The sequence below is a fragment of the Catharus ustulatus genome, chromosome 15, assembly GCF_009819885.2.
Source record: "Catharus ustulatus isolate bCatUst1 chromosome 15, bCatUst1.pri.v2, whole genome shotgun sequence".
Classification (NCBI taxonomy): Eukaryota; Metazoa; Chordata; class Aves; order Passeriformes; family Turdidae; genus Catharus; species Catharus ustulatus.
Genome location: NC_046235.1, coordinates 8,233,670 through 8,258,245, shown reverse-complemented (window position 1 = coordinate 8,258,245; position 24,576 = coordinate 8,233,670). Strand labels below are relative to the sequence as shown.

At 48.2% G+C, this 24,576-nt stretch overlaps 1 protein-coding gene across 1 annotated transcript in view; it reads left to right on the top strand.

The window, feature by feature from the left end:
- PDLIM4 (PDZ and LIM domain 4) overlaps positions 1 to 15,947 on the top strand; it is a 45,259-nt gene extending 29,312 nt beyond the window's left edge. The window contains exons 4-7 of the mRNA XM_033073521.1: positions 4,277 to 4,455; positions 8,408 to 8,565; positions 12,192 to 12,312; positions 13,189 to 15,947. Coding sequence (XP_032929412.1) covers positions 4,277 to 4,455; positions 8,408 to 8,565; positions 12,192 to 12,312; positions 13,189 to 13,393 — 663 coding nt within the window. The 3' untranslated portion in view covers positions 13,394 to 15,947. The remainder of the gene's footprint in view (positions 1 to 4,276; positions 4,456 to 8,407; positions 8,566 to 12,191; positions 12,313 to 13,188) is intronic.
- The last annotated feature ends 8,629 nt before the right edge of the window (positions 15,948 to 24,576 follow it).

Here is a 24,576-nt window from a genome sequence, read left to right as displayed (position 1 = left end):
CTGACAATGTTGAAAGGGGAGCTTGGCAGAATATTTAAAATCTGTCTTGTAAAATATCCCACACACTCAGTTTATCCACCATCAGCAAATTAGACGAGCCCTTTTTTCCTTATCTCTCAATCTTCTGAGCTGAGCTAAGTAATGGGATCATACTTACTAGAGCTTTTGAAAGTTAGGTTGAAGGCTGCTTAGTCTGTAAAAGCAAGCATATACACAGAACATCTGAACTGTGCTTATAGGGAAATATGTGTTAAAACTAGTGTAGCTTTTTTAAGTTACTCTTTTCTCCGAGGTTTGGGAGCAGCCTTTGTCATAAATGTTCCCCTGGGACTTCTCCTGAGGCTTTTGTCGAAGAATCAATCCTTTTCCTGTGGCTATTTTCCACAGTGTAAATCACTCAACTTGTGTTGAAGTGAAATCCATACGATCTGTCCCATACACCCCCCACTATGGGGCAATAATAAGATTTCCATTCCTGGAAGCTTTGAACTGGTTCATCAGAGATGCAGGAGAGGAGGGACCTGCAGTATTGCAGTTGTCTTTCGTGCAGAGGTTGGGCCTTGGCTTGAGGGTGTCAGGATGTACTGGGATATGTCTTCAGGCTTAATTGCTTAATGCACGTTTGCATGATAGAGGACTTGCAGTAATGAACGTGGCATAACTTCATCCTCAGAAAGCCCTCTGCCAGGAGAGGGCAGATTCAGTTGGGACTCAATTACCCAAGCTTGGAGCAAGGGAGAAGGAAGCCAAAGGAGGAGTTGAAGCAGACAAGCTTGTCCTGCTGTTGCTGGATGATGAATGCAGATAATCAAACACAGTCACAAGAGGTCCTCTTCCGGCAACTCTGTGGCTGAGGGATGCGTTGCCTCCTGATGCATAAATAACAATGCTTGTATCTGTAATTCAGCATTTTGGCAGCAAGTATTCAGCTGACACCAGCCCATCATGGTCTGGTTTTGAGAAGAGGGTGAATCTGAAGAACATCAAACAGAAAACTGCTTTGGGCTAAGCCAAGCATGGCCTTTGGCTCTGAGTCTCATGTGGTGTGTGAAAACAAGACCAAAGCCCCCAAGGTTAGGAAAATGTAAACAAGGTGCAGGCAATTCCTGTGGGGATGGGCACCCGCATTGCAGGGATGGAGCTGCTGCTGGTCCTGTCTGGGCAAACCTACCACCATTACATAAGTGGGCAGAGGGAGGGTGGACTTGGGGCTTGGAGGTGTAATTTAGGAGATATTTCCTGCTCTTCAGCTAGTGAGTTTGCTCCCACTGAAGATTTCTTAGGTACACTGAAACTATCATTGCTCAGAGCCCTTCCAAATCATACCATGGGTGGAGGAGCTTGCTTGGAGGTTCTAGGAGTCAATGTTGGCCCATCAAATTAGCAATCTTCAGTTTTAATCTCTGGAAGTCTGGAAAAAGGAGATTAGTTATTTTGTTTGTACTTCTGGTCTTTTAAAAGTCTAATTAATAACACACTGAAGTAAATGAACTTCAAATGCTTTGGTTCAGAATATGAAGTCTGATGTTCTCTAAATCGCTGTTGTCTCTAGAGCTAAGGACTTGAAAAAGGGTGGGAGGACAAATAGGACGTTTTGCAAAATGCATTAAAAAACAGCCAAGCATAAGAAAACAAATTTGGAGTTTCTGGTTTGTAAGCTAGAAGAGTTCTCTTTGGCGAGAGTTCACAGACCAGCTCTTAAGAAGGGTTTGCAAGCTCAGTTTAAGAAAGGCCATAAAAAGCTGGAAGAAAATCCAGAAAGAAAAGCAAATTAGGCGCCAAAGGGGAGAAATCTAAACTGGTCTTGAATTTGACAGCTGGAAGGAAATCTATCTAGTTCTGGGTTTCTGAGGGTGAACGTGAGTGTTTGGCACAAAGCAAAGCCTTGCAGAAGTCTCACAGCCTTTGAGGAAGAGGAGACTGAGCTCTGACCTGGGAACAGCTTTTTGTGCTACAGGAGGAGCTTCTTGATCCCTGTGGATACTGCTAGGTCACCTGTGGCTTTATAACATGGCAGAGCAGAGGAAAGCAGAGCTGCCACCACCATGAACATCCTCCTCGCACAGGACAGGGAGCTGATGGCAGCTGGGGATGCCAAGCCGTGCAGGAAGGGCTCTGTTTCTCCCTTCCATCAAGGACCTCCTTTTGGAGAGTGCCCAAGCAGTAAGTTTTAGCTTTATAGCAACATTTGGTCTTGATACACAAATTACCGAGCTTAACAGGGCCAAAAGGGCAATGCTTTACAAACTACCTTGGATTTAAGCAAGTCCATGGAGATGGTGATCTGGAGGTCCTTTGCTGGTGGTGGTGGTTTCCATCCTGGAAACAGCCACCAGTCCCGTGCTTCCCAGCAAAGTTCTGTATGACACCAGTGTGCAGGAGCACATGAGGTCAGAGGAGGGGACCTAGCCCTCTCCTCCAGCCACTCTGAGTCGTGAGGCCCAGATAACTAAAGGTAATGACTTTGAAAAAGCATCACTTTCAATGCTGCCATCCATACGGACCATTGCTTTTATCTCAAAAAATGTTTATTATCCTTCTTTTCCTCTCTGCATCACGGTTGAGTGTTTTCTTTATTTCCCTTGAAATAATAATCTGAATCTGTGAATTGGGAACTCATAGCCTGCTTGTGTATATGTATATATTTTTTTTTTCTTTTTAAGACTATGAATTGGAGAACAGTTAAAATTATATTATTCCTGGCAGCAAAATTACTTTTTTAATAGTCAATTTGAAGTTATTATGTTGGAAGCAGTTTTCCCCACGTGTTTGTGCATGTGCAGTGTGGAGGGAACTGTGCCAAGAGAGCTGCAGGCAGCTTCTAAAGCAGGGAAGCTGCTGGGAGCTTGCTGAAGGCTGCAGCTTTTCAGCTGATGGTAGGAAAAAAAGTCAAAGGCACCATCTTTCAGTTCTTGACTAAGTTTGGTTTTATCAATGGACATTTTGCCTTAGGAAGAATTGGACTTTCAAGATATTTTTCTAGCAGAATCTGTTTTTACTTCTCTTAGCTGTTTGTTCTTGCTAGGTTCATGAGTCAGTGTGTTCTCCTGTGCACCAGGGATAGACGTTTGTTTCTAATTAGTGTGCATTGGATTATTGTAGTCAAAAATAAGCTTTATATCAGAGCCTCACAATATACACTTTGTTACGTCTTCACAGGATGTTGTTTTCTTTCCCTGCTTGGTTTTTCATCAGCTTCAATCTACTGAAAAGCTGCTTAAAGGCAGCTCTGCTGGGGAGCTGCCCAAGAGCAAATTACCAGGTTAAACAATTTCCAGCCTCTTATACAACGTCTATGTCTTTCATCAGTCCAGGCATGTTTGTGGCTCACATAGCTGGAAATAGCAGCCAATGTGGGTCCATGGGCTGTGTCCAGCTTCCTGCTGCTTTTCCCAATAGCTGGAGTTAGCTACTTTCCCCATACTGAGTTTTTGCAGGTAAAGCCCGGCTCAGGTGACATTAGTAGTAGGTATTGCTTAGTTTATGGGTGTGAATGGGACTAACTAATAGCACACCCATATATGTGGAATTCCATGTGTGTGGAATAACACGTAGGTAATGTTTGACATTGGTAAAATGATGTGGAAAATTTGTGGTTTAATGGCATCCTGAGGTCATATGACAAAAATATTTCTACAGTTTACCTTGGGACTTAAAAAACAAATGGAAATATGAATACAAAGCTAAACCCTTGACTGATGTGTTTCTCACACTGTAAATGACTGACCTTATTTGGGGAGAAAACCTCCCTAAGTGAATATGGATCAGTGTGGACAAGGGTAGCTGCAAATGAAAATCCCAGGACTGGTCCCTTGGCCTCAGGTGTTGCCCAACCTGTATGTGGAGCTGCCTAGCATGGGTTTGTCCTGTTTTGCTGATAGAAATGGAAGGGATGGCCCTGAAGTCAGGAGCACAGTAAGTGCCCTCAGTGTGATGGAATGTGGAATAAGCAGACTCACAGCCTTTCTTTTAAAGAAATGGCAAATATGCTTTTAAATATAAAATAAATGCAGGAGAAATAAATGCAGAATATTTGGCAGTGGCTCACCATGGAGAAACAGCAAATTCATTTGGTTGGGGACCAAGGGGATTCAGCTGTGTAGATTCAGGACAATTTAACTGCAGATCAAGCCTGAATTTTCCTTTTCCTGCTGCACATCCTGTTTTCTACAGCACACATAAAATGTTACTACTGCAAACTGCATGTCCCAACACAACCCTTCCATGTACATCACACACTATAAATCTCAGGTTTTCTGCTTGCTCTCTCTTCCAGGACAGTGGCCCTGCCCAGAGCAGGAGGTTGATACCGCATGGATCTGGGGGCAGCCTCATGGAAAACAAGCAGATGCAGGACATGCAGCATCACCAACCAACCTGGCTCTACACGAACAACAGCTCTGAGTTGGCACTTCCAGGCCAGCTGAGTGGACTCCACATCACTCCTGCCCACAGGTAGGACCAGGGCAGGGCTTGTGCTTTGCATCTGCTGCTGTTCCTGCAAACCAAGATTCAGGGAGTGTACAGAAGCTGTGGTGCTTCTGATGCTCCAGAGATCATGGAATCTTAGACTCATTTCAGTTGGAAAGACCTTCAAGATCAATCTCTCTAGCCATTGACCTAACTCAGCCAAGTCCATCAGGGGCTGCACCCCTTCTCTTTTGGTCATGTGTAGGTGGGAGGAAAAAAGTAACTAACCAAATGAACAAAACAAAGCAAAAATAAAAAGGTCTGGAGACACCAATTTCTGAACAAAATGACCACATCTACATACGTAGCAACTGCAAAATTGAATTGAAGCAATGCTCAGGTATGCATCTTGGTGAAGGTGCTCGTTCTCTAGATCTCTGTGAAGACTCTTCTGTTGCTGATGTGAGTAGGTAGTTTAGTGGCTTCTGGGTATGGTCCCCCAGATGGGATTAATGCCAAGGAAGACAGGAGGAGGAGAGGTTTAATTTGGATATTAGCAAAAATTTCTTCACCAACAAGGTTGTCAAGCCCTGACACAGGCTGCCCGGGGCAATGGTGGAGTCACCGCACTTGGAGGGACTTAACAGACATGTGGATATTTCTCTTGGCCACGTGGTTTGGTGGTGGCTGTGGTAGTGCTGCGGGAATGGTTTGGCTTGATGGTCTTGAAGGGCTTTTCTAACCTAAACAATTCCATGGCTCTGTGAGTGTCACAGGCAATAATATTTTGTTTTTTCAAAGTGTATCTCCAAGGCAGGATGGAGGGTGCTGCCCTCCTAGGAGTGGAGATCACCTTGCCACACACCCAGGAGCCAACACTTGCCCTGGAAGCTGGAGATATTGGCTGAAAAGATGAGCTCCGTTAACTGGAATGTTTATAAATGTAAGATCTGCTCAGTGCAGCTGTCCAGGAGGCTGAGAAATAAATAATACTCCTAGGAAAGAAAAGGCTTTTGTGTAGCCAAGGACAGTTTGGGTGAATAACTCACTTTGAGACAAGCCAGGTAGGGGACTAGGATGCTTTCACATGGCTTATGAGGATCTTGATTTATGTTCCTCCAAACTGGCAAAATACCTGCAAGAAAGTAATGTCTGTAACACATGCAAAGAGAGTTTCTTTTCAGCTTGAGAACTCTGTGTCTGCATGAATCTGTCTTTCAGTGATGCAGCAAGCCAGCTTATTCCCTGTGCTGCTCTGGGAAGGTTAGTGAAGTTGTAAAGAAGAGAACTGCACAAAAAAATACAGAACAAAATCTGGTGTTATCTGCGAATGAGCCTAAAGCCAGGACATTTACTTGGGTCTTTGAGTAGAATTGGGGCAGGAGTGCATTTTCTTTGATGAGGTTAGGCTGGTGTCGTGGTTTTACACACTGGCCAAACACCAGGCACCACAAAAGGCACTTGCTTACCCTCTTGCTTTCAGCTGGGTGGAGGAGAGGGGGAAAAAAATTAACAAAGAGCTCATGAGTTGTGGACAGGGAGGAAACACTCTAAGGGCAAAACAAGTTCAAATTTAAAGGTATAAAGTAAATTTATTATTAACAGAGTCAGAAGAGGATAATTAGAAGCAAAATAAGCATTTAAAACACTTTTTTTTTCCCCCAGCCCCTCTCTCCTTCCCACTGACAGCACAGGGAGACAGGGTGTGGGGGTTTTGGTCAGTTCATCATTCGAGATCTTCTTCTGTTTGCTCAGGGAGAGAAGTCTGTTCTCTGCTACGCCGAGTCCCTCCCACAAACAGCGTTCCCAAAACTGCTGTGGTGTGGGTGACTTGTGCACAGGGTGCAGTCCTCTAAGGATAGGCTGCTCCAGTTTGGAAGCAAGGGCCCTCTCTATCTCTGGAAGCAGCGACCCTCTCTCTGTGCAGGTCTCCCACCAGGTCACAGCTTTGTCTAGCATCCAGCTGCTCCTCCGTGAGGACTTTTCCATGGGCTGTGAGTGGATCTCTGCATCCCCCATGGACTTCCTGCACTACAGGGGGACAGTTTGTTTCATCATAGCCTTTACCACAGCTTGCAGAGGAATCTCGGCTCCAACACCTGGAGCACCTCCTGCCCCTCTTTGGTTTTCCCCTGACCTTGGTGCTACCATGTTTTCACTCAAATGTCCTCACTTCCTCCTCTTCTCTGACTAGAAGAAAAGCTGCTGCTCATAGATACCATTCCCAGCAAGTTCCTCTAATTCAGAGATTCTTGCAAGATCCCGCAGTGACGAGAGGTTGATTTCGTGTAGGTTCTGTGTCGGGCAGTCACTTGCCACGTTCCTGCTGCCGGCCAGGCAGCCCTGCTGTCACTGGGCAGGCAGTGGTGGCTGCTGTGGGCCTGGCACTATTTCACATCATTGCAGGGCAGCGGGAAGGAGAAGCCACTGCTGGCCCTGCCCTTCTGCCCACAGCAGGGCTGGCTAGGTGTGGCTGGGCAAGCAAGGCTCGCCAGGGCTGTGCCGAGGTGGCGGCAGCTGCAGCACATTGCCATGCGCTGTGCCAGGGATGGCGCCCACCAGCAGTGCCTTGCCACCCCTGGAAAAAACCTGCCTGCACTCTTTTGATTTTCTCCTTAAATGTGTCATCACAGAGGTGTTACCGGCCTTGCTAATTGGGCCAGCAGCATGTCTGTCTTCAGAGCCATCAGAGATTGGTTTTTTTGGACATGGTGGAAGCCTCTAGCAGCTTCTCACAGAAGCTACCTTTCTGTCATCCCCCTCTCCTGTTACCAACAAACCAGGCTGTGCCAAATTAACACAGTTTGCCAAAACCTGCCCTTTCCCAAGGAAAACGTGTGAATTGATGTAGGAGTGAACTGTAACAGGGTAAAGAAGCACTTGGACCACAGATGCAGGGTTTGGATTGGCTGGGAGTCACGGGAATGGATCCGTGGCTCAGCCCCACCACCCAGGCTGGCCCTCACGTCCCACAGGGAGCAGACCTGGGGGAATATGGAGCTCTAGCCATTCTTTGAAAGTGACTTTTGTCTGGAGTGTTTTTTCTTTTTCTTTTGTTCTTTGAAAGTGAATGCTCTTTCTTTTGTTTATTTGTTTAAGCAGACATGAATATAATACTGGTGGGGAAAATTATCGAGATGATGGCTAAAGTATGTGAAGCTGATGGAGTTCAGGACTCTTGCTATTTTTATTTATTTTAAAATGACCTTGATGACCTGCTCTATAAAAAGGAAGGGGAGCCCCTTCCCCCAGAGCTGTGCTGTATGTTGGGGCCTCTGGAGCACAACAGCACTTGGATTCAGTTCTTCTCAGCAGGACATTTAAGCATGTACCTGAAATATTTTTGATTCCAGACCATGTTTTTCATGTTTTGATGTATTGACTGGAATAATGGTTTAAATTGCTGTTTGTTGTCTGTGCATCCCAAATGCTCCTCATACAGACCAGACTCGAGGCTGGAGATGGTGGCTACTGGGCAACCGCAGTGTCCCCTCCCTAGTGAGGTGGTTTTCTCAGTTAAGCTGTGGTCTGTGCTTGTGACGTACCTACAGTTAACACCAGCTTCCCAGGAGGCACTTGTGGGTGGTGAGAGGTTTTGCTGTCCTGCCTGGCACACACTTACAAGGGGTGGTGGATGCATGCCCTGGCCCTACGTAGTTAATGTAATGTATGTTTATCCCATTTTTTCAGTTAATTCCGTAGGTGGCAAAGCGATTTACAGCATTTGCTAGCAGCTGGCCTCTTTCCTGAAGGCATCTGGTAACTGGGCTAGCCTTTGCTCTGTTGCTCAATTGGAGCCCAGCAGGGAACAAATTTAACCTCCTTGGTTCAGCAACTGTTCCTGGGCCAGACATACCTCCAGGCAGGGAAACACATGGAAGCAGAGGTGCTTAACTGAATCTGTGGGAATGTGGAGATTTTGGTACTTCCCTGATGAGCTGACAGTAGCTGTTTCTGTTTGACTTGAGCCTTTCTTTCTTGCTTTGCTTTAAACCAGCATTGAACCCATGAAGTCTCTCCCACGGAACAGAAATGGGATTGATGTGGAGTCAGATGTCTACAAGATGCTTCAGGATTATGAAAAGCCCATTTCAGAGCCAAAGCAGTCTGGATCCTTCCGGTACTTACAGGGCATGTTGGAGGCCAGTGAGAATGGTAAGGAGATTTGCACTCAAGCGCCCTTCTATGAGGAGACCACTGGGATGGCCGGTTTCAAATCAGTGTTTCACATATTCCTGCTTACCAAATTTTGTGGCTGACTTGAGCACCATGTGGATTTGTAACCAGCTGTTTTCTGAGATGGTTTATGAAAAGTGATGACCTTAAGCATTTGTGTAAGATCACTGTGGGAGAACGTGGTCTGGTTAAATAAATGGTATTTGCATAAGGACATGGGATGGTCCTCAGCAAGGCAGGGATAGTGATCAGGAGCCCTTGGCTCTCTTCTCAGGTCTGTCACAGCTTCCTACCCATGTCGTTAACACATTAAAATAATAAGATCCCCAATCTATACATTTCAGCTTCTTTTTTATTTTTACTTCCCTCTCAACATTAAGTCTGTTGGGGCTTTTATGTTCAAATTTTTGCTTTACAGTCTTCCAGGGCAAGACTTCTCTTTCTGCTTCCTTCCAAGGGCCCCATACTCCAATCATGTGAATCCAGGAATGTATATTTTATGGGAAAATACCAACTGCTGTAAATCTCATTATGGAGCTGTAAGAGGTTGGGCTGTTACACTTCAGTTTCAGTTTGTCTAAAATGTTAGAGAAGTCTGTTCTTTGACTAGAAGGATGTTGGTTCTTGCTTCACAAGAAGCACAATTGCAGGTAACATCTGGTTGTCATGGAATTCACCAGTATTGGGTTTTCTCAGTGGGACTGAGGCATAGTTGCAAAGCATGAGATAGGATCAACCTCAGAAGCACTGGGTATATTATTATATTTTATATTAGTATCAAAGTCCCTGGATTGGCAGAAAAACTGATGTTAAATACAGGCCCCAGCTGGGAAGTGACTGTTAATTAATCCCAATTAGTAACACCGCTGCCTTCCTCCATTCTCTGTACCAGGGAAAGGGAAAAAAATTCAAGCTATGCAGTTTTGCTCCTGCCTCCTCCTGCATCCTGCAGCCCTGGGCTGGCAGAAATCCAGTGCTAGGAGGAAGGGAGAAAGAAAAGGCTGTGGGCTGGGGGAATGGGGAACAAAGAGGTGCCAGGACAAGTCCCTGAATCATGGGACTGTCCAGCCAGTCTGGATGTGTGCTGATCAGTATTCTCTTGGCACTAGCCCATGACCAGTGCAACACTGCCTGTTCGACTGGAGCCTGAGAGGCTCTTTCAGGTACCAGACAGTATGGGACAGGCTGGAGCAGTCACTGTCACCTGGGTTCTACCATTCTCCCTCTCCCTTTCAGTAGTGTGTGACTGCCTGCAGGCACAGCCTCATTTGGTCATTCCAATGCTGTTTATTTCACGAGGGATGAGAAATTAGGTGAAAAGCATCTCTGCTTGGCATGAAGCTCTGTGATGTTCCAGCACTTTTTTAATCTCAAGTGTTCCTGCTAGGTTTGTTTTACAGCTGCCACCCCTGCTCCTTTTTGCTGAAGCTTAAAATTACACATTTTGACCTGAGACTGCTCTACTTGTCCTTTTAAAGTCAAGCTCTCCTCTCCCAAGGAGCTGAGTGTCTTGGACAACAACCTATTTTATATGTAATGTGTTTCTGCTGAAAGCATTTTAACCCTATCTCAAGCCCTTAGGGAGCAATGCTTTGTGCTGAGGTGGAAGCTGGAGGAATGGCAGTTCCTACCTTCACAAGCACCCATGACCCAGGAAGGACAAACACTCTAGCCATAACAGGGACGGCATGATTGAGGTTGTGGAGTTAAAGCATTTTGCTGCCCTGCAGAAGACCATAAATCACCATGAGACTGGGCTTGTAAATAGAAGGAAATTATATAAAGTTCAAGAAGATGGGAATCAGCCTTCTCTGCAGGGTTTGTTTTGTTGTAAAATCCCTTTTTTTCTTTTTCCTCTTTTTTTCCTTTTTTAAGCAGCTTATCCAAGCACTCTGCATGAGAGGCAGTGACAGCTTAACTGTTAAATGTTGGCAGATGAGCATGTCTAGTCAAAGCACGCTGTTTCTCATGCTGGGGAAAGCCAGCAGCTTGAGCAGTTGCTTCAGTTTATTCCCAGCAAGGCAGCGGAAGGATTTAACAAGGGGCTTGGCTGGAGCCAGCTGAGTTCTGGGGGAACTCCTGGGGTGGAGTAGTCCTCTTCTGCTCTTGGGCAGGCACTGTTGCATGTATGAAAGCTCTCAGCATTGCCAAACACTCTGTTGTTTTGGGGAGGTGGGGTCTGGTGGGAAGTTGGTCCTTTTGGTTTCACCCACTTGGCTGGAACTGCTGGCAGCATTGGCCTCTGTGTCAGAGCCATGGCTGGAGAGGGGGGCTGTGGTGTAAAGATGCCTGTGTACCCCAGGGGATGAGTCAGGTGGGCACCCTCCTTCCCGTCTGGGCCCAAGAAAATAAGTACTCCTGAGACACACTAGACAGGGGAGCAGGGGTGTGTCCATGGAAGGAAGCTTTTCCAAGTAACACTCTTCAAAATCTGTGTGACCCTGCCCAGGGTCTGTGGGCAACCAGCAGTGATGATGTATCAGGCTCCAGATACCAAAAGTTCCTTTTGGGAAAGGCAGAGATGTTTCTGGAGCTGTGGGAGGCACTTACAGTGGATTTTTGCTCTGAAGTTGCCAAAATTGGCCCAGAGTATGTGCAGATACGTCTGTCAGAAAGTGATTGTGCCCTACTGAGACCTGGGCATCAGAGCTTGAAGCACGTACTTACAGTGGACCCTGGACTGAAACACCTTGGAAGCTCAGGGAGTGTGACAAATTAGAACTCTGGAGAACAACTTGTTCAAGCAACAGCTCTTCTGCTGATTTTCCAAACTGTGAGCCAACTGGTCTTTCTTCACAGGATTTTCCTTCCTACAACCTTAGGCAATCACGGAGAAACCGTACATTGATATATGCCAAACAGACCAGTCAGTTGTCAGCTGTGGAAAACCATGCAGTCAATACTGGAAGCTTTTAAGGATCCCAGTGTTTGGCAACAAGCATGTTAGTGTTGTCTAGAGTCAGAGGACAGATGATCTCTAGCGAGTGGGAGCAGCAACTGAAAACTCTGCTATGATGTTTTTATATGCACAAAATCTTCACTGCTTTCCTGTTGTTGGTCCTTTGTGAAAGGAGGCCTGGTGCCTCAGAAGACCTTATCTTCTATCACAGTGTTTTGGTTTAGATTATTTGAGCTTAAATGCATGTTCTAGGAAGAAAAGCGCAAGTGATTCTCATTGTTTGGTTCAATTTTCCTCATTCTCTGAAATGCTTTCATCTACATCTCCTTGACAGATAGACAGAAGGTGGATCTACCAGTGTACCTGAAATGTTGGTGTGATGGAACCTTCTTTTTTTGGGGGGAGGAGGGGGTGGGCTTTTCTGAGCTCTTCATTATTCCTAATTCTTAACTCAGTAAGTAGTATTGCAGCCAAATTAACCTCTCATCTCTAGATCACAGTTGATTTGCATTTTGACAAGGTCCATGTCTTTTGAGCTGGTGCTGTCCTGGAATTTCCACGGAAGTTGCAAGTCCTGTTTTCACAGGCAGACTCATTTGAGTCCTTAAGGGAAAAGGGAAAAAAAAAAAAAAGGAAGAAGAAAAAGAGAAAAAACCCAGCCCTGAGAGGCCGAGTTTTCAATTTGTGTCTTTACAATTCTTGGCAGGTGAAAAACTCAACAAACTGAGCAACCCGCAGAACATCAAGTCCCCAGTGCCAAAGCTTGGTGGTCCCATGTCTGGGCTGCAGATGCTTCCTGAGTGCACCCGCTGCAGGAATGGGATTGTGTAAGTGTCGTGTGTCACCCAGGGCAGTGGGGATGGGGACGCTGAGACATGGCAGGGTTGGGTGCTGCCAGGCACATGGGTTAGAATTTATAGCAGAATACATTGAATCCCTTTCTGTTTTTTTTCTAATCATATCCAAACCTGAACAATACAGTTTGAATTGCCCCTTTTAAGGGAATCTTGTAAGGGATGATTTATGGGATGGTTTGTGCCCTGCTTATCATAGTAGCTGCCCAGGGACTATGAATAGCACCACGGCACCAAGCACTCCTTCACTGCCTTACAAGGGTTGGTGGGAGAAACACCTTGAGTGTTGAGAAGAGAGCTATTTGTTTGTCAGTTGAAGAGTTACTCTCTGACAGATGGACGTTTATTAAAAGTATAGGTGTTTTTCTGCTTTGTTCTGTTGTAATTTATGACCTATTGTAATTAATGCTCTGCTGTAATTTACATCCTACTCAAGCCAAATTTGATGGCTGAATGTGAGCTGTGCAAATGCCTGCAACCGTGTTCTTGCTGATGCTGCAAGTTGAGGGTCTCTGCTCCACAAGTCAGAATGCCTGCAAGTGCAGTCCTTGCAGGATGCCAGCTCCTGATTTTCAGATCCAGGCTAAACATAGATATTTTAGGCTCTGTTTTGCATCAAGTTGTGGAGCGGTGCTGCTGGGTGTGGAGCATCCCTTCCCACAGAAGCACAGTGAAGCCACACCTGAAGTGAGGTGGCAGCATTGGGTGGGCTGAGAACCCCTGATAACACCCTTACATGTCCCTGCATGCTGTTTTCCTTCACTTACTCTGTTTCAATTGAGGCAGCTGGAAAAGCTGTTCATGCTTGCTGTTTCTCCACCTCACTTGAGCTTTCCCAATCTCTCTCAGGGGCACCATCGTCAAGGCTCGGGATAAACTCTACCACCCTGAGTGCTTCATGTGTGACGACTGTGGCCTCAACCTGAAGCAGAGAGGGTATTTCTTCATTGAGGAGCAGCTGTACTGCGAGACGCATGCCAAGGAGAGGGTTAAGCCTCCCGAAGGATATGATGTGGTAGCTGTTTATCCAAATGCTAAAGTTGAACTCGTCTAAGCCTGGGCTGCTCTGGAGAGGTCAGGTGGCCACCCACCCACATCCTCCTGCTGGTTGTGAGCAGTGGGGCTGTAATCAACTCTGATTACCAAAGCTAAAGTTAAAATTCCTTTTCCTAGATAAAACTGTTTACACTTGGGATCTCCGGGGAATGGTGTTGAAAGCATTCAAACAGGTTTTGCCTTTTTTTTTTTTTTGACACTCTGCTTTTTTGCTCTGTTGGGTTATTAGTCTGTGCTGTAATCTTATCCAAGATCTGTGTAAATATTCATTAATTCTCTACTCTCTTCTATATAAAACCTATATTCCTTTTTTTCTTTTTTTTTTGTGCCGTCTTTCTACTAAAGATGTTTTAGAAGATGTTTTAAAAGCTCAAAGAAAATAAGGCACTTTAACAAAAGAAGCTATCTCTTATGTCCTGACCCTAATGTCCTGTCCTGTGGTTGCCCCAGTGATTAAAAACCATCCCCTGAGAGTCAGGGCAATACCAGTGGGTGACTTGCTCAGCTGCATCCCAGCTGTTGTGCCAAGGAAGGATGGTCTCTTAAAACAGTAGTTGTAGTGAAACTCTCTGGACCAGGGCAGTGCAGTTTGAGGCTGACAAGGTCTGATTCAAGTTTCCAAGAGAGCTCCACACTGAGTGTGTGATGAGGCTTTTTTCTTCCTTCTTCTAATTCAGTTGTTCTATTCTCTAATCACTCAAGCACACCTTGAAAGGGCACTGTAGTAGTCTGGAACACTTTTTGATTATCCCCCCTTCCTGCATTTCTGCCCACAGCTGCTTTTGCTTTGGCCATTGTGACTATTCCCTAGTTTTTGCTTAAATTTTTCAGTCCTTTATTTCTAGATCCTCAGATTGCTGCTATCTGGGTCTGCCTCCAGCAGGGACGGAGGTGATAAAATCCCTTCAGGCACTTAGGGAATAACTGGAGCTTGGGTGAGCCCTAAGTACCAGGGCAGCAGGATTGTATTTATACCCATCTCTCAAGGCTGTGCTTTCAGCCAGGTTCATCATCCACTTTATTTGACAGGGAAAAGATTTTGTGGATCTTGAAATGTTTCTTTGTTAGAGAAATGTGGTTTTTTTCATGTTAGTACTTAGAGGAAGGAGAAGGAGAGTTGCTCAGCTGCTGGCTACTGCTGTGCAAGGTGATGGGAACTGTATTTGATACCATGAAGTTACTTCAGGCTCAAATTTCTTCCTCCTCACTTTGAGAGAGGAAGGATATAGGGGAGAAAAAGAAATGCTTGTGCTTGCTTTCTTTTCATGAAAAAAGAAAATAAGAAATGGGGCGATGGGCAAAGCACCCCTTCCCATCCTAGCTCTCCATAAGAGGGAAAATAGGGGATTGGAGGAGGGTTGGGAGCATGATCCTAGTTGGGGCTGAGTGGGTAATTTCTTCCTACAGATTCTTTCCCCCAGAAGGGATTTTAGGGTGTTGCTGGTCTCCACCTAGACCTCTTCATGCAGTGCCTTACAGGGATGCAGCAGCTCCTCACCAGTGCCTTGCAGCCTCCCAGCAGCCCCAGGCACCCTCCAGCTGGGTACCACTGGCTGTGTGCATTCCTGCTAGCAGCAGGACATCCACCTCTCCCTCATTCTGTCATCAGGATATTTCAATTAATAAAGTACAAGAAACATGGACATTTTTATCACAGTGCTGAAGCATGTTCTTGTATTTGCATGGCCTTGCTTGTCAGTTGGACCCTCTGAAGGGCAACATTTGGGACAAGTGTAAATGAGAAGATATTGCAGTCAGGTGGGAAGCATTTCTGCCCTGGTTTGCAGGGCTCTGCTTGGAGCTCCTTAGGTTGCCCTTGCCAGAAACATTTATTCTGAATTCCTCTGTTATACACTGCTGGTTTGAGCTCTAGTGCTTGTAGCTTGAGAGTTCAGACTTCACCCAAATCCAGGACTGAATACAGCTTGGCTGCATGATCGAAGACTCACAACACAGGATCCCTTTCCCTGTTTTCCAGGCAGACTGTTGGAGCTGCCAGTGGTGCTGTTTGTCACTCCTTGTGGCTCTTGTCCCTTTTTGACTGGACCTGCATGGTGGCCATGTCCTGCAGGATGCCAGGAGTCTGCAACCCTGATACAGGGAACACCAAGAAGTTCATAAGTTGGTTCATTGCCCTCATTTTAAACACCCAGCTTAGCTGGCTGCTGCCAGGGCACCTCGGTGGTCTTGCTTGCTGCCACACCAGTACAGCATTGGGAATGCTGGGCATGGAGCTGTTCTTTTAATTTGATCCCAAGTTTCCTCAAATCAGTATTTCCACATGGCATCTCATGATACTCACTCTTAGGAGTAATCAATTCACCTGATCCCCCTGCAGAGCTTGGAGTTGCCTCCCAGGCCAATCCCAGGGCACATGGTTTCCTGGCTTTAGGCCACCCTGTTCCTGTTGTGAAGCTTGCAGGAGCAGCCCCAAGTGAGTGTCACCTTCTCTGTCAACAGATAATGCTGTTAAATGCTGTAAAATGTGGAGGGAGGGTGCTGTTTGTATGAAACAAAAAATAAAATTGTATTACGGGTTTTGTCTCACATCACTTGGCCTTTGCTTGGTCCGTATGGGAGTCCCCTGGCATCCAGGTGAGAAGGACACTGGATAAACTTCAAAAAGCATCTTGGAGATATAAACTGCATCTCCATGTGAATTACAAATGTGGATTGCTTTTCACACTGAGAGCTTGTTTGAGGTTTGGCCTGTGTTTTTGGGGGAGTTGTTGTGGGTTTTTTTTTAACTTGAGACTTTCCTGGGATCCTACATCCTATTAGGTGTGGAGGTGGTAGGAAAGGCCACAGTGTCTCTGCCTGTTACAAGATCCCCTATTAGGGCCTGGCCCCTCTCCACCAGTGTGACTGAGCTCACAATCTTGTGATTGTCCAGAGCTTTGCTGCATCTGCCCCTGCACAAGGCTGATGAATCAGTGGTTTTTGGTGATGTTTAATCAGCCAGAGTGACACTCCAAGAAAACCTTCTTCCACCTGATGTCCCAGGCTGACATTAGGCTGGGATCCACAGTTCTGCAGTGCTGGGGATATTACTGTCACTGGTGATCTGGGCCTTCTTGCCAAGGAGAAGTTATTGCTAACCCTTGGAGCACAGAAGCCTACTGGGTGGTGAGAGTGTGGAGGATTGGGAGATGAGAGCAGGCTGGGGTTAACAGCTGTGTCAGAGGAATGTTTGCTTCTGTAGCTCAATCTTGATCGGTCTGGTTGTAATAGTTGATTGTGATTGTGATTCAAATCACTGGTATAAGGGGTGTGAAGTAAGTGCCTCCAATATTTAACCTAAAAGGTTTTATTTGGCAATTGTTCATATATGGAAATTGTATGTGCCTAAAACATTTAAAAGACAAAACCTCTGAGGATCCGCATGTGGCAGAAAAGGTTTCCATAGCGTGGGTCTATGTAACTCTATGTCTAATTAGTGCACATATTCATATAATTAATGTGGTTATGGCTCTCCAATCAGTGGTTTTTCTATTCACTCTTGAACACACACGTGTTGGATGTGTTTCTCTGGTTTAGCCACCACTACCCCGGCCCCCTCCTGCCCTGGTCATTGATGCTGAGGGGCTTCAGGCCCTTAGGGTGATCCCCACTGTGAGACTGAGGGGTACTGAGAGCCTGGGCAGCACTGGGGCCCCCCAGACCCTCTGCTGCCCACACAGCTACTCAAAGCAGCGCAACACCAGCATTTATTAACTAAATGAGGTGGGACCAGGGCCAGACTGATTCAAGTTTTAATTGTTTAACTTTTTCCACGTATCGTCATTAAATTTTCCTACTTAACCAGGCATTATTTCCACCACCACACCCCTGTTCTGCTGCTGCTTTTGTTCGGAGTTGTTTAACTTTGCTTTTGTTACTGCCCCAGGGACTTAAATCTCAGCTTGTCCAGGATAAATGTCCTGTGCCATAGGAGGGAGATTGAGGGAAAGAGGCTCTTTGGAAAAGTTCCCTCTCTTCGCTTTCTCATGTATGAAAGAAGCTATTTTAATTACAGTAATTTCACAACTATAAGGTGCACATCCGGCAGTCGGCAAATTTCTGAACTTTGTCCATATATAAGGCGCACCGGACTATAAGGTGCACTTTTTTTTTTGCAGTGAGGGGCAGTGCCGTGCGCAACAAAGTAACGAAATAGTAACAGAATTGCACAATCGTGGGATTTACTGGCAGGTCCTCAATTTGCAAACGTTTTTCACAGATTGGCGTAGCCTTTAAACGTGGCCCCAGGTGCCCTCCCCGTGGCGCGGGCCCTGGCACTCCCGCCTGGCGCCAGCTGGCACAGCTCGGCTCGCGGCTCCCGCCCAGTGGCCACAGCGGATCCGGGCTTCTCCCGTGCTGCAGCAGATCCGGGCTTCACCCGCCCGGCGGCCGCAGCAGATCCGGGCTTCTCCCGCACTGCGGCAGATCCGGGCTTCACCCCAGATCCAGGCTTCCCCCATGCTGTGGCAGCCGCAGATCCAGGCTTCACCCGGCCGGTTCCCCCACAGCCGTGGCGGATCCAGGCTTCCCCTGTGCTGTGGCCATGGCGGATCCAGGCTTCCCCTGTGTCGTGGCTGCTGCGGATCTGGGCTCCCCCGCGCCGCGGCGGATCCGGGCTTCCCCCGTGCCGTGGCCGCTGCAGATCCAGGCTTCCCCTGCGCTGTGGCCGCCGCAGATCCAGGTTTCCCCCGCGCGGCTGCAGTTCCCGCGGATCCCAGCTTCCCCCACGTGGCTGCAGCTCTTGTGGGTCCCAGTTTCCCCCACAGGACTGCGGATTTCAGCTCAGCTCACAGCTCGCGCTTCCGGGTAGGCAAATTTCCGAACTTTTTCCATATAAGGCGCACTGGACTATAAGGTGCACTTCCAGGTTCAGACCAAAATTTTAGTCAAAAGGGTGTGCCTTATAGTTGTGAAATTACTGTACTTTAGGGAGGAAAAAAATCTTCCCTACACATACAGTAAAACCCAGAAAACTGTTGCTGATTCTAGAGAAACTTATCTGCTAGTTGTTTGTGCTTCTCCCCAGCAAACACTCTCAATCTTTTCCAGCCACGACCAGCTTTTCCACCAAGACATTTAAAAACTTCTGAATTTTTAGATAGTCCTAAAGCAGTTGCTTGTGCAGGGAGCCCCAGCAGGGAGGGCCTGGGCTGGGGACAGTACTGCTGTCAGGGCAGTTACAGTAAATTCACGAATACAAGCCGCACTGACTATAAGCCGCATCTCTGGGTGTTGGCAAATATTTCGGTTTTTGTCCATAGATAAGCCGCACCCGAATATAAGCCGCTCTGTCGTTCGCAGCGAGGACCCGCGTGCAATTAGTAACAGAACGGCGGGAGGGCGGGGTTTACTGGCTGAGCTAAGGCTGTGCAGGCTCGGCCCGCTAGGGGCCGCTGACGGGGCCAGGTGGCCCAGCCCGGTGCTGCAGCTCGGGGCCGGCCGCCGCTGCCACTGGGCTCGGTCACCCCGGGTCGGCGCTGCCCCGCAGTGGCAGGCAGGGACGGAGCTTCCCCTGCTCCTACGGCAGCGGCGGCGGGCGGGGACGGAGCTTTCCCGCGCCCGTGGCGCCGGCGGCGGGCAGGGACGGAGTTTCCCCGCTCCTGCCGCGGCGGCGGCGGGCAGGGACAAAGCACCCCGTCGGCTCCCCGGGCCGCGGCAATGGCTGCGCGGGGCTCCCGTCAGCTCCCCGGGCCACAGCAATGGCGGCGCGCGCTTCCCCCCCCTCCCCGGGCCGCAGCAATGGTGGCGCGCGCTTCCCCCCCCCCCCGGGCCGCAGCAATGGCGGCGCGGGCTTCCCCCCCCCTCCCCGGGCCGCGGTAGGGGCGGCCCGGGTCCCCCCTCTCCTCCCCGGGCCGCGGCAATGGCGGCGCCCCCCCCCGTCTCTCCCCTGGGCTGTGGCAGAGGAGGAAAGAGAGCTCTCCCGCCTCTCTCCCCGCCCCCCGTGCTGCCTGCAGGGAGCCAGGCTCCACCCGCGGTGCAACAGAGTAGCGATCTGTAACAATCGCAAAATGCCGACTTTGCAGCTGCTCGGCTCAGCACTCTGGCAGGCACTTCTGAGGTTGTATTAGCCGCTCCTGATTATTAGCCGCATTTCCGGTTTAGGAGCAAAATCTTAGTCAAATTGGTGCGGCTTGTATTCGTGAAATTACTGTAATTACAGGGTTGTTGCAGGGTCACACTTCGCAAAGATACTGCTCAAGTCTGGTTCAAGCTTTTGGCTTTATTAATGAGAACAACAATTTGCTGAAGAAACACCATAGTTCTTCACTCCTGAACCTGCAAGATTCCAGGAGGCTAGTGATGAGTGTGTCCTCCCCAAACTGATGCACTCTGAGGAGATACAAGCTGCTGGCACTGTGGGACCATGGGTTGGGAGGGCTTGGGCTCACCAGTGGGACATGGACACCATCACTGGAAAACCCAGCTGCAAGGGCTCTTGGGAGACCACTCACACCTTGCCCCTCTCCGCAGGCAGCACTAGCCACCCATGACCCTCCCAAGAGGTGTCTAATCTGGGGGAGTGCAGGGGATGTAAAGGAGGGCACTGGATGCACAATGTGCAGAGGAATGTATGGGATCCGTAGGGGAAATAGTGGTAAATGGGTGTGCCTGGGATGCAGGGGCTGTAAAGGATGTGTGGGGGCAGAGGGGCTGCAGGGGTCTATAAAGGATGTGGCAAGTGGATGAGGGGCAGAGCTGTCTGGGTACACGTCCATGGGGCAAGGCTGAGCTCCGTCTGGGTTCTGTGCTCCATCTAGTGATCTAGGGTCTCTTGCTCCATCTAGTGATGAAAACTGAAATATCCAGCAGCTTCGAGTAGGAAGGGACAAGAGCCAGCTCTGTGAGGAGTCCCAGCATGGTGGAGAGGTTCCCAAGCGAGAATCCACCCAGAGAGCAGTGCTTCGGGAAACTTCTGGCAGTGATCTCTCCGGGAGAGGTTGTTTTACACTGTAGTGATGGGCTTGAGCATCTCTTCTCTTCTCTGGCAAGACCTATGGCAATTCCTTTGGCTTTGATGCAGCCCTGACCTATGTCACTGAGCTCTGACCCAAAGGCTGGGGTCCAGGGAATCAGAACGCCTCGATGCATCTGCTCCTGCTGCAGAGGAAGCGTGTTCTGGTCCCTGCCAGGGTCAAAGCTCCCTGGCTGGAGCAACATTGCACCAGGCAAAATTACTGAAGTCCTTTGTGAGGAGTTGTCTTGGTTTAGTTTAGGTTTGCCAAGTCTAATATACTCAATTTCTCTTGTGAGATAGGATTAGGAGCAAAACCAAGGCAGGCCTAAAACTTAAAAGGGTAGAAAGAAAAACTTTATTAACAACACAGAGAAATAAGAAATTCAGGATAAGATTTTCAGACCGCTCCTTCCTCTCCCCTCCACCTCCCACCTTTCTTAATGACATACAAAGACACTTCAGTCAGTCCTTCACTTAAATAATCATTTCAGTTCACTTCAGGAAGAGGAGTTTCTTCTTTGGCCATAGGGATTTTTTCCAAGAGAAAAATAAAGTTCTCTTGTGTCTTTACTTTCACGATTCACATCTGCCCGGGGAAAATCTGCAGATCATGAAACTCCTCCCACCTTCACAGTCTTCCCAGAGCTGTATTTTGTGGGCCATGTTAAACTCATGGGGTATTACTTTTAAGGGTAAACTGTTCAAAAGCAAAAGTTCTCTCCATCTCTTTTTCCTTTAATTCCTCTGTTCATACTTCAGTTCTCCAGGAACAGAGATCCCTTTTTCCCTTGGGAAAAAGGATCTTTTTCTCAAACACTTCAACCCCCCCACCATGTTTTCTCCACAATTTATAGGAAACATCAGTGCAGTACAGTCCTCCAGCCAACTTTCACAGCGTCTCTTCAATCTCCTCCCATCTGGAAAACTTGGCTCCTACTTCACTGACTTTAGTGTATTTCTTTCTGCTCTATTGCTTATTACTCAAAGGAGAACGGGAGTTCTGCAGGTCTTATCCGAACATTGGAAGGGTTAAAATTACACACAGAAGGTGCAGGGGGCCGGGCCAGGCCATGCTGGAGCCGTGCCAGGATTTCAGGCCCTGCAGGCCTCGCTGGGGGCGGCTGGGCGAAATTTCAAAGCCCAGCAAACAGACACGGGGTGGGGGGGTTCTGTTAAACGGACCCCAGCTGCCCATGCCGGGGGGTGGGGGGGAAGCTGGACCAAAGCAAAGGCTTCTCCTCCACCCTGGCCATCAGGGCCCCTAGGTGAAAAAACGGGACCTGCCCGGTGTCTTCCCGAGCCCACCCCTGCCTGGCCGGGCCTATGATACCTGCTCAAAAGCTGGAAATCAAAGAGAGGTTTTTTTTCTGGAGTTTGCTTTCCTTGAAATGTGTGTCACAGATCGAACTAGCTTCTCCAATTGGTTTCCCAGACTGTCAGTTATTCAATTAGCCTCCAATTGGTCCCATCAACTCACAGAGGAAGTTCTCGTAGAGAAAAACCCCCAGAGTATATCCTCCTCATAGGTGACTTCAATGCAAAACCAGCACAGTGGTGGATAGCCTTGGGAAAGCTGACTGCAGTTCAGTAGGTGGGCTCTGGGAGAGTTTATCCCAAATCCTCACACAGATGCTAAAGACAGGCATCTTTACTCCATCTCTTTTACAAGATGCCTACCACAAATAAGATGAAAAATCATTCATACCAAATGTTTGTCTGTTGGGCTCTGCATAGGAGGAGAGAAGTTCATTCACCCCTACCAGGAACTGGGAAGTGATGGCCATAATACCCCTAAGAGCTCCAAGTCCCACAAGCTGGATTCAAGTGGGCATCAGGCAAGTCTTGGCACTGCTCCAAGGGGTACTTGCACTAAAGGTTGAGATTTGCCAACCCGGAAGTGCGAGCCACAATGGGGGTGTGGTGCTGCGGGAGCACCAAATCATGAGGGGGCGGGAGCGGGCGGCCACAGCTGGCAGGAGCTTCGTGGGGAGGAAGGGAGCTGCCACTGCTGGCCCGGCACGAGCTGCTGGGGAAGGAGGGAGGGAGCTGCTACCGCTGGCTCCGGACCGGCGTGAGCCACACAGGGACAGAGGGAGCCGCTGACTCCAGCCTGGCGCAAATTGTGCCGGGAGGGAGGGAGGGAGACACCACTGTTGCCGGCAGCTTGGCACAAACCGCGCAGGGAGGGAGGGAGGGAGCTGCCACCGCTGCCGGCAGCTTGGCGCAAGCCACGCGGGGAGGGAGGGAGGGAGCTGCCAGCCCAGTGCGAGCCGTGGCCACCCCGAGCCAACCCAGACTGCAGGCAGCCCTGAGCCGCCCCGAACCGCGGCCGCCCTGAGCTGCACCTCGCCAGCCAGCATCGTGGGCAGGCAAGAGTGCCGAGTCCCCTGGCACGGGGAGGGCGCCTGGGGCTGCATTTAAAGGCTACGCCAATCTGTGAAAAATGTTTGCAAATTGAGCACGTGCCAGTAAACTCCACGATTGTGGGATTCCATTACTAATTCATTGCTTTGTTGCGCCGGCACAGCTCCTCGCTGCAAAAAAAAAAGTGCACCTTATAGTCCGGTGAGCCTTATATAATGTACAAAGTTGCAAAATTTGCCGGCTCCCGGTGGTGCGCCTTATAATCCGGTGCACCTTATGGTCGTGAAATTACTGTAATTTGTGTTTTGTGAAAGATAAACCATGTATGTAGAAATAAAGAATTTAATAAAGGAACTTTAGGTATGCTGAGCCACAGAGGGGAGGAAGATTGCTTCACCCGATTCCAGTGCTGCCACAATTAGCAAGTTAATAGAACCAGCCCCAACGGAGGTAACTCATTATGAGACAGTCCAGGAAACTCCCCAACCATGAGGCCTTGATAATCCCCACCAATCAAGATAACCAGGGTCCTCAGGTAAACCTACATTTCAATACCCAGTTCCAGTAAACCAAAATCTGCACACATCAAAATTCATCACTGTGCCAAAACTGTTTTTGTCTAGTCCATGGTGGAGAAAGAAAATTACATAATTATGGGAATCCACAGCAGAAACAAAGGGACTTTTGCCCCAGGCCAGAAAAACTGTATAAAAACTGACTGCCCAGGACAGCATTTGTGAACACAGGGGGATCTGATGCGATAGAGGTCAGATCAACGTGTGTGTTCACCCAGCACCGAACCCAGGCTTGGTGTTGTCTTTTTGGTTGTGGCTTCCCAGGACTGTGTTTTCGGTTGCAAAAATAAAAATTGTTGTTTTAATATTTTTAATTTGGCTTGCTTTGTTTATTATCTATAACAATCTTGGTCCAGGGGGATGTGACCCTCATGGATGTGATCACTCCAGGGGAGGCAGGAGAGCAAGGCCAGGGCTTTGGCCAGAGTGGGGCTGTACCACACTCCAGCATGAGAGTGGGTGGCATGGGAGCTCTAGCATGTGGCACAGAGCCCCTCGGAGGACACACTGCAGGCTCACATGCAAAATTGGTATTGCTTTGCCCTGTTGATAATCAAGTTTCCACGTGATCCAAGTGCTATTCAGTCCACATTACTCTAAATTATTGACACAGCCACTGGAGTCTTTAGTAGCTCTTTTAAAAACCAGCAGCCACGCCAAGGTGTGTGGAACAACTCCAGGATAAATTGCTCAGGAGCTGAACTGCAGAGCTGCAGCTCTACAGTGGGTTAGCTTTACCAACATCAGGGAGAAAAGAGTCGACGGATGCTCTCCGCCTGATATGCCAGAAAATCTTTTAATCTAGAGATTCAGAAGCGAAAGAAAGCAGCTCTGCAGTGGCTTATATACAAGCCAAAACCGGTGGGCAGCAACAGACAGCCACGCAATGGGATAACCTTAGGGGAGGAATGAGGGGAGTGGTTTACAGAGCCAGTTCCAATGAGAGCAGAGGGGAGGAGTGAGGGGAGTGGTTTACAGAACCAGTTCCAATGAGAGCAGAGGGGAGGAGTGAGGGGAGTGGTTTACAGAGCCAGTTCCAATGAGAGCAGAGGGGAGGAGAAAAGGGAGTGGTTTACATCAGGGTTGGATACACCTTAAGGAACAGCATAGGGAGGGCTTTGGAAGCAACCATTATCAGAGAACCCGGATTATAAAACTGAAAATTGGGGTAACGCAAACACTAACCACAACATCTCCCCCTAACTTTTTTAAAAAGAGGAAGGATCAGGATTACACTCTAATTATGTTTTGGACATAACTCATACCACCATTGAGGTGGGAGGCTGT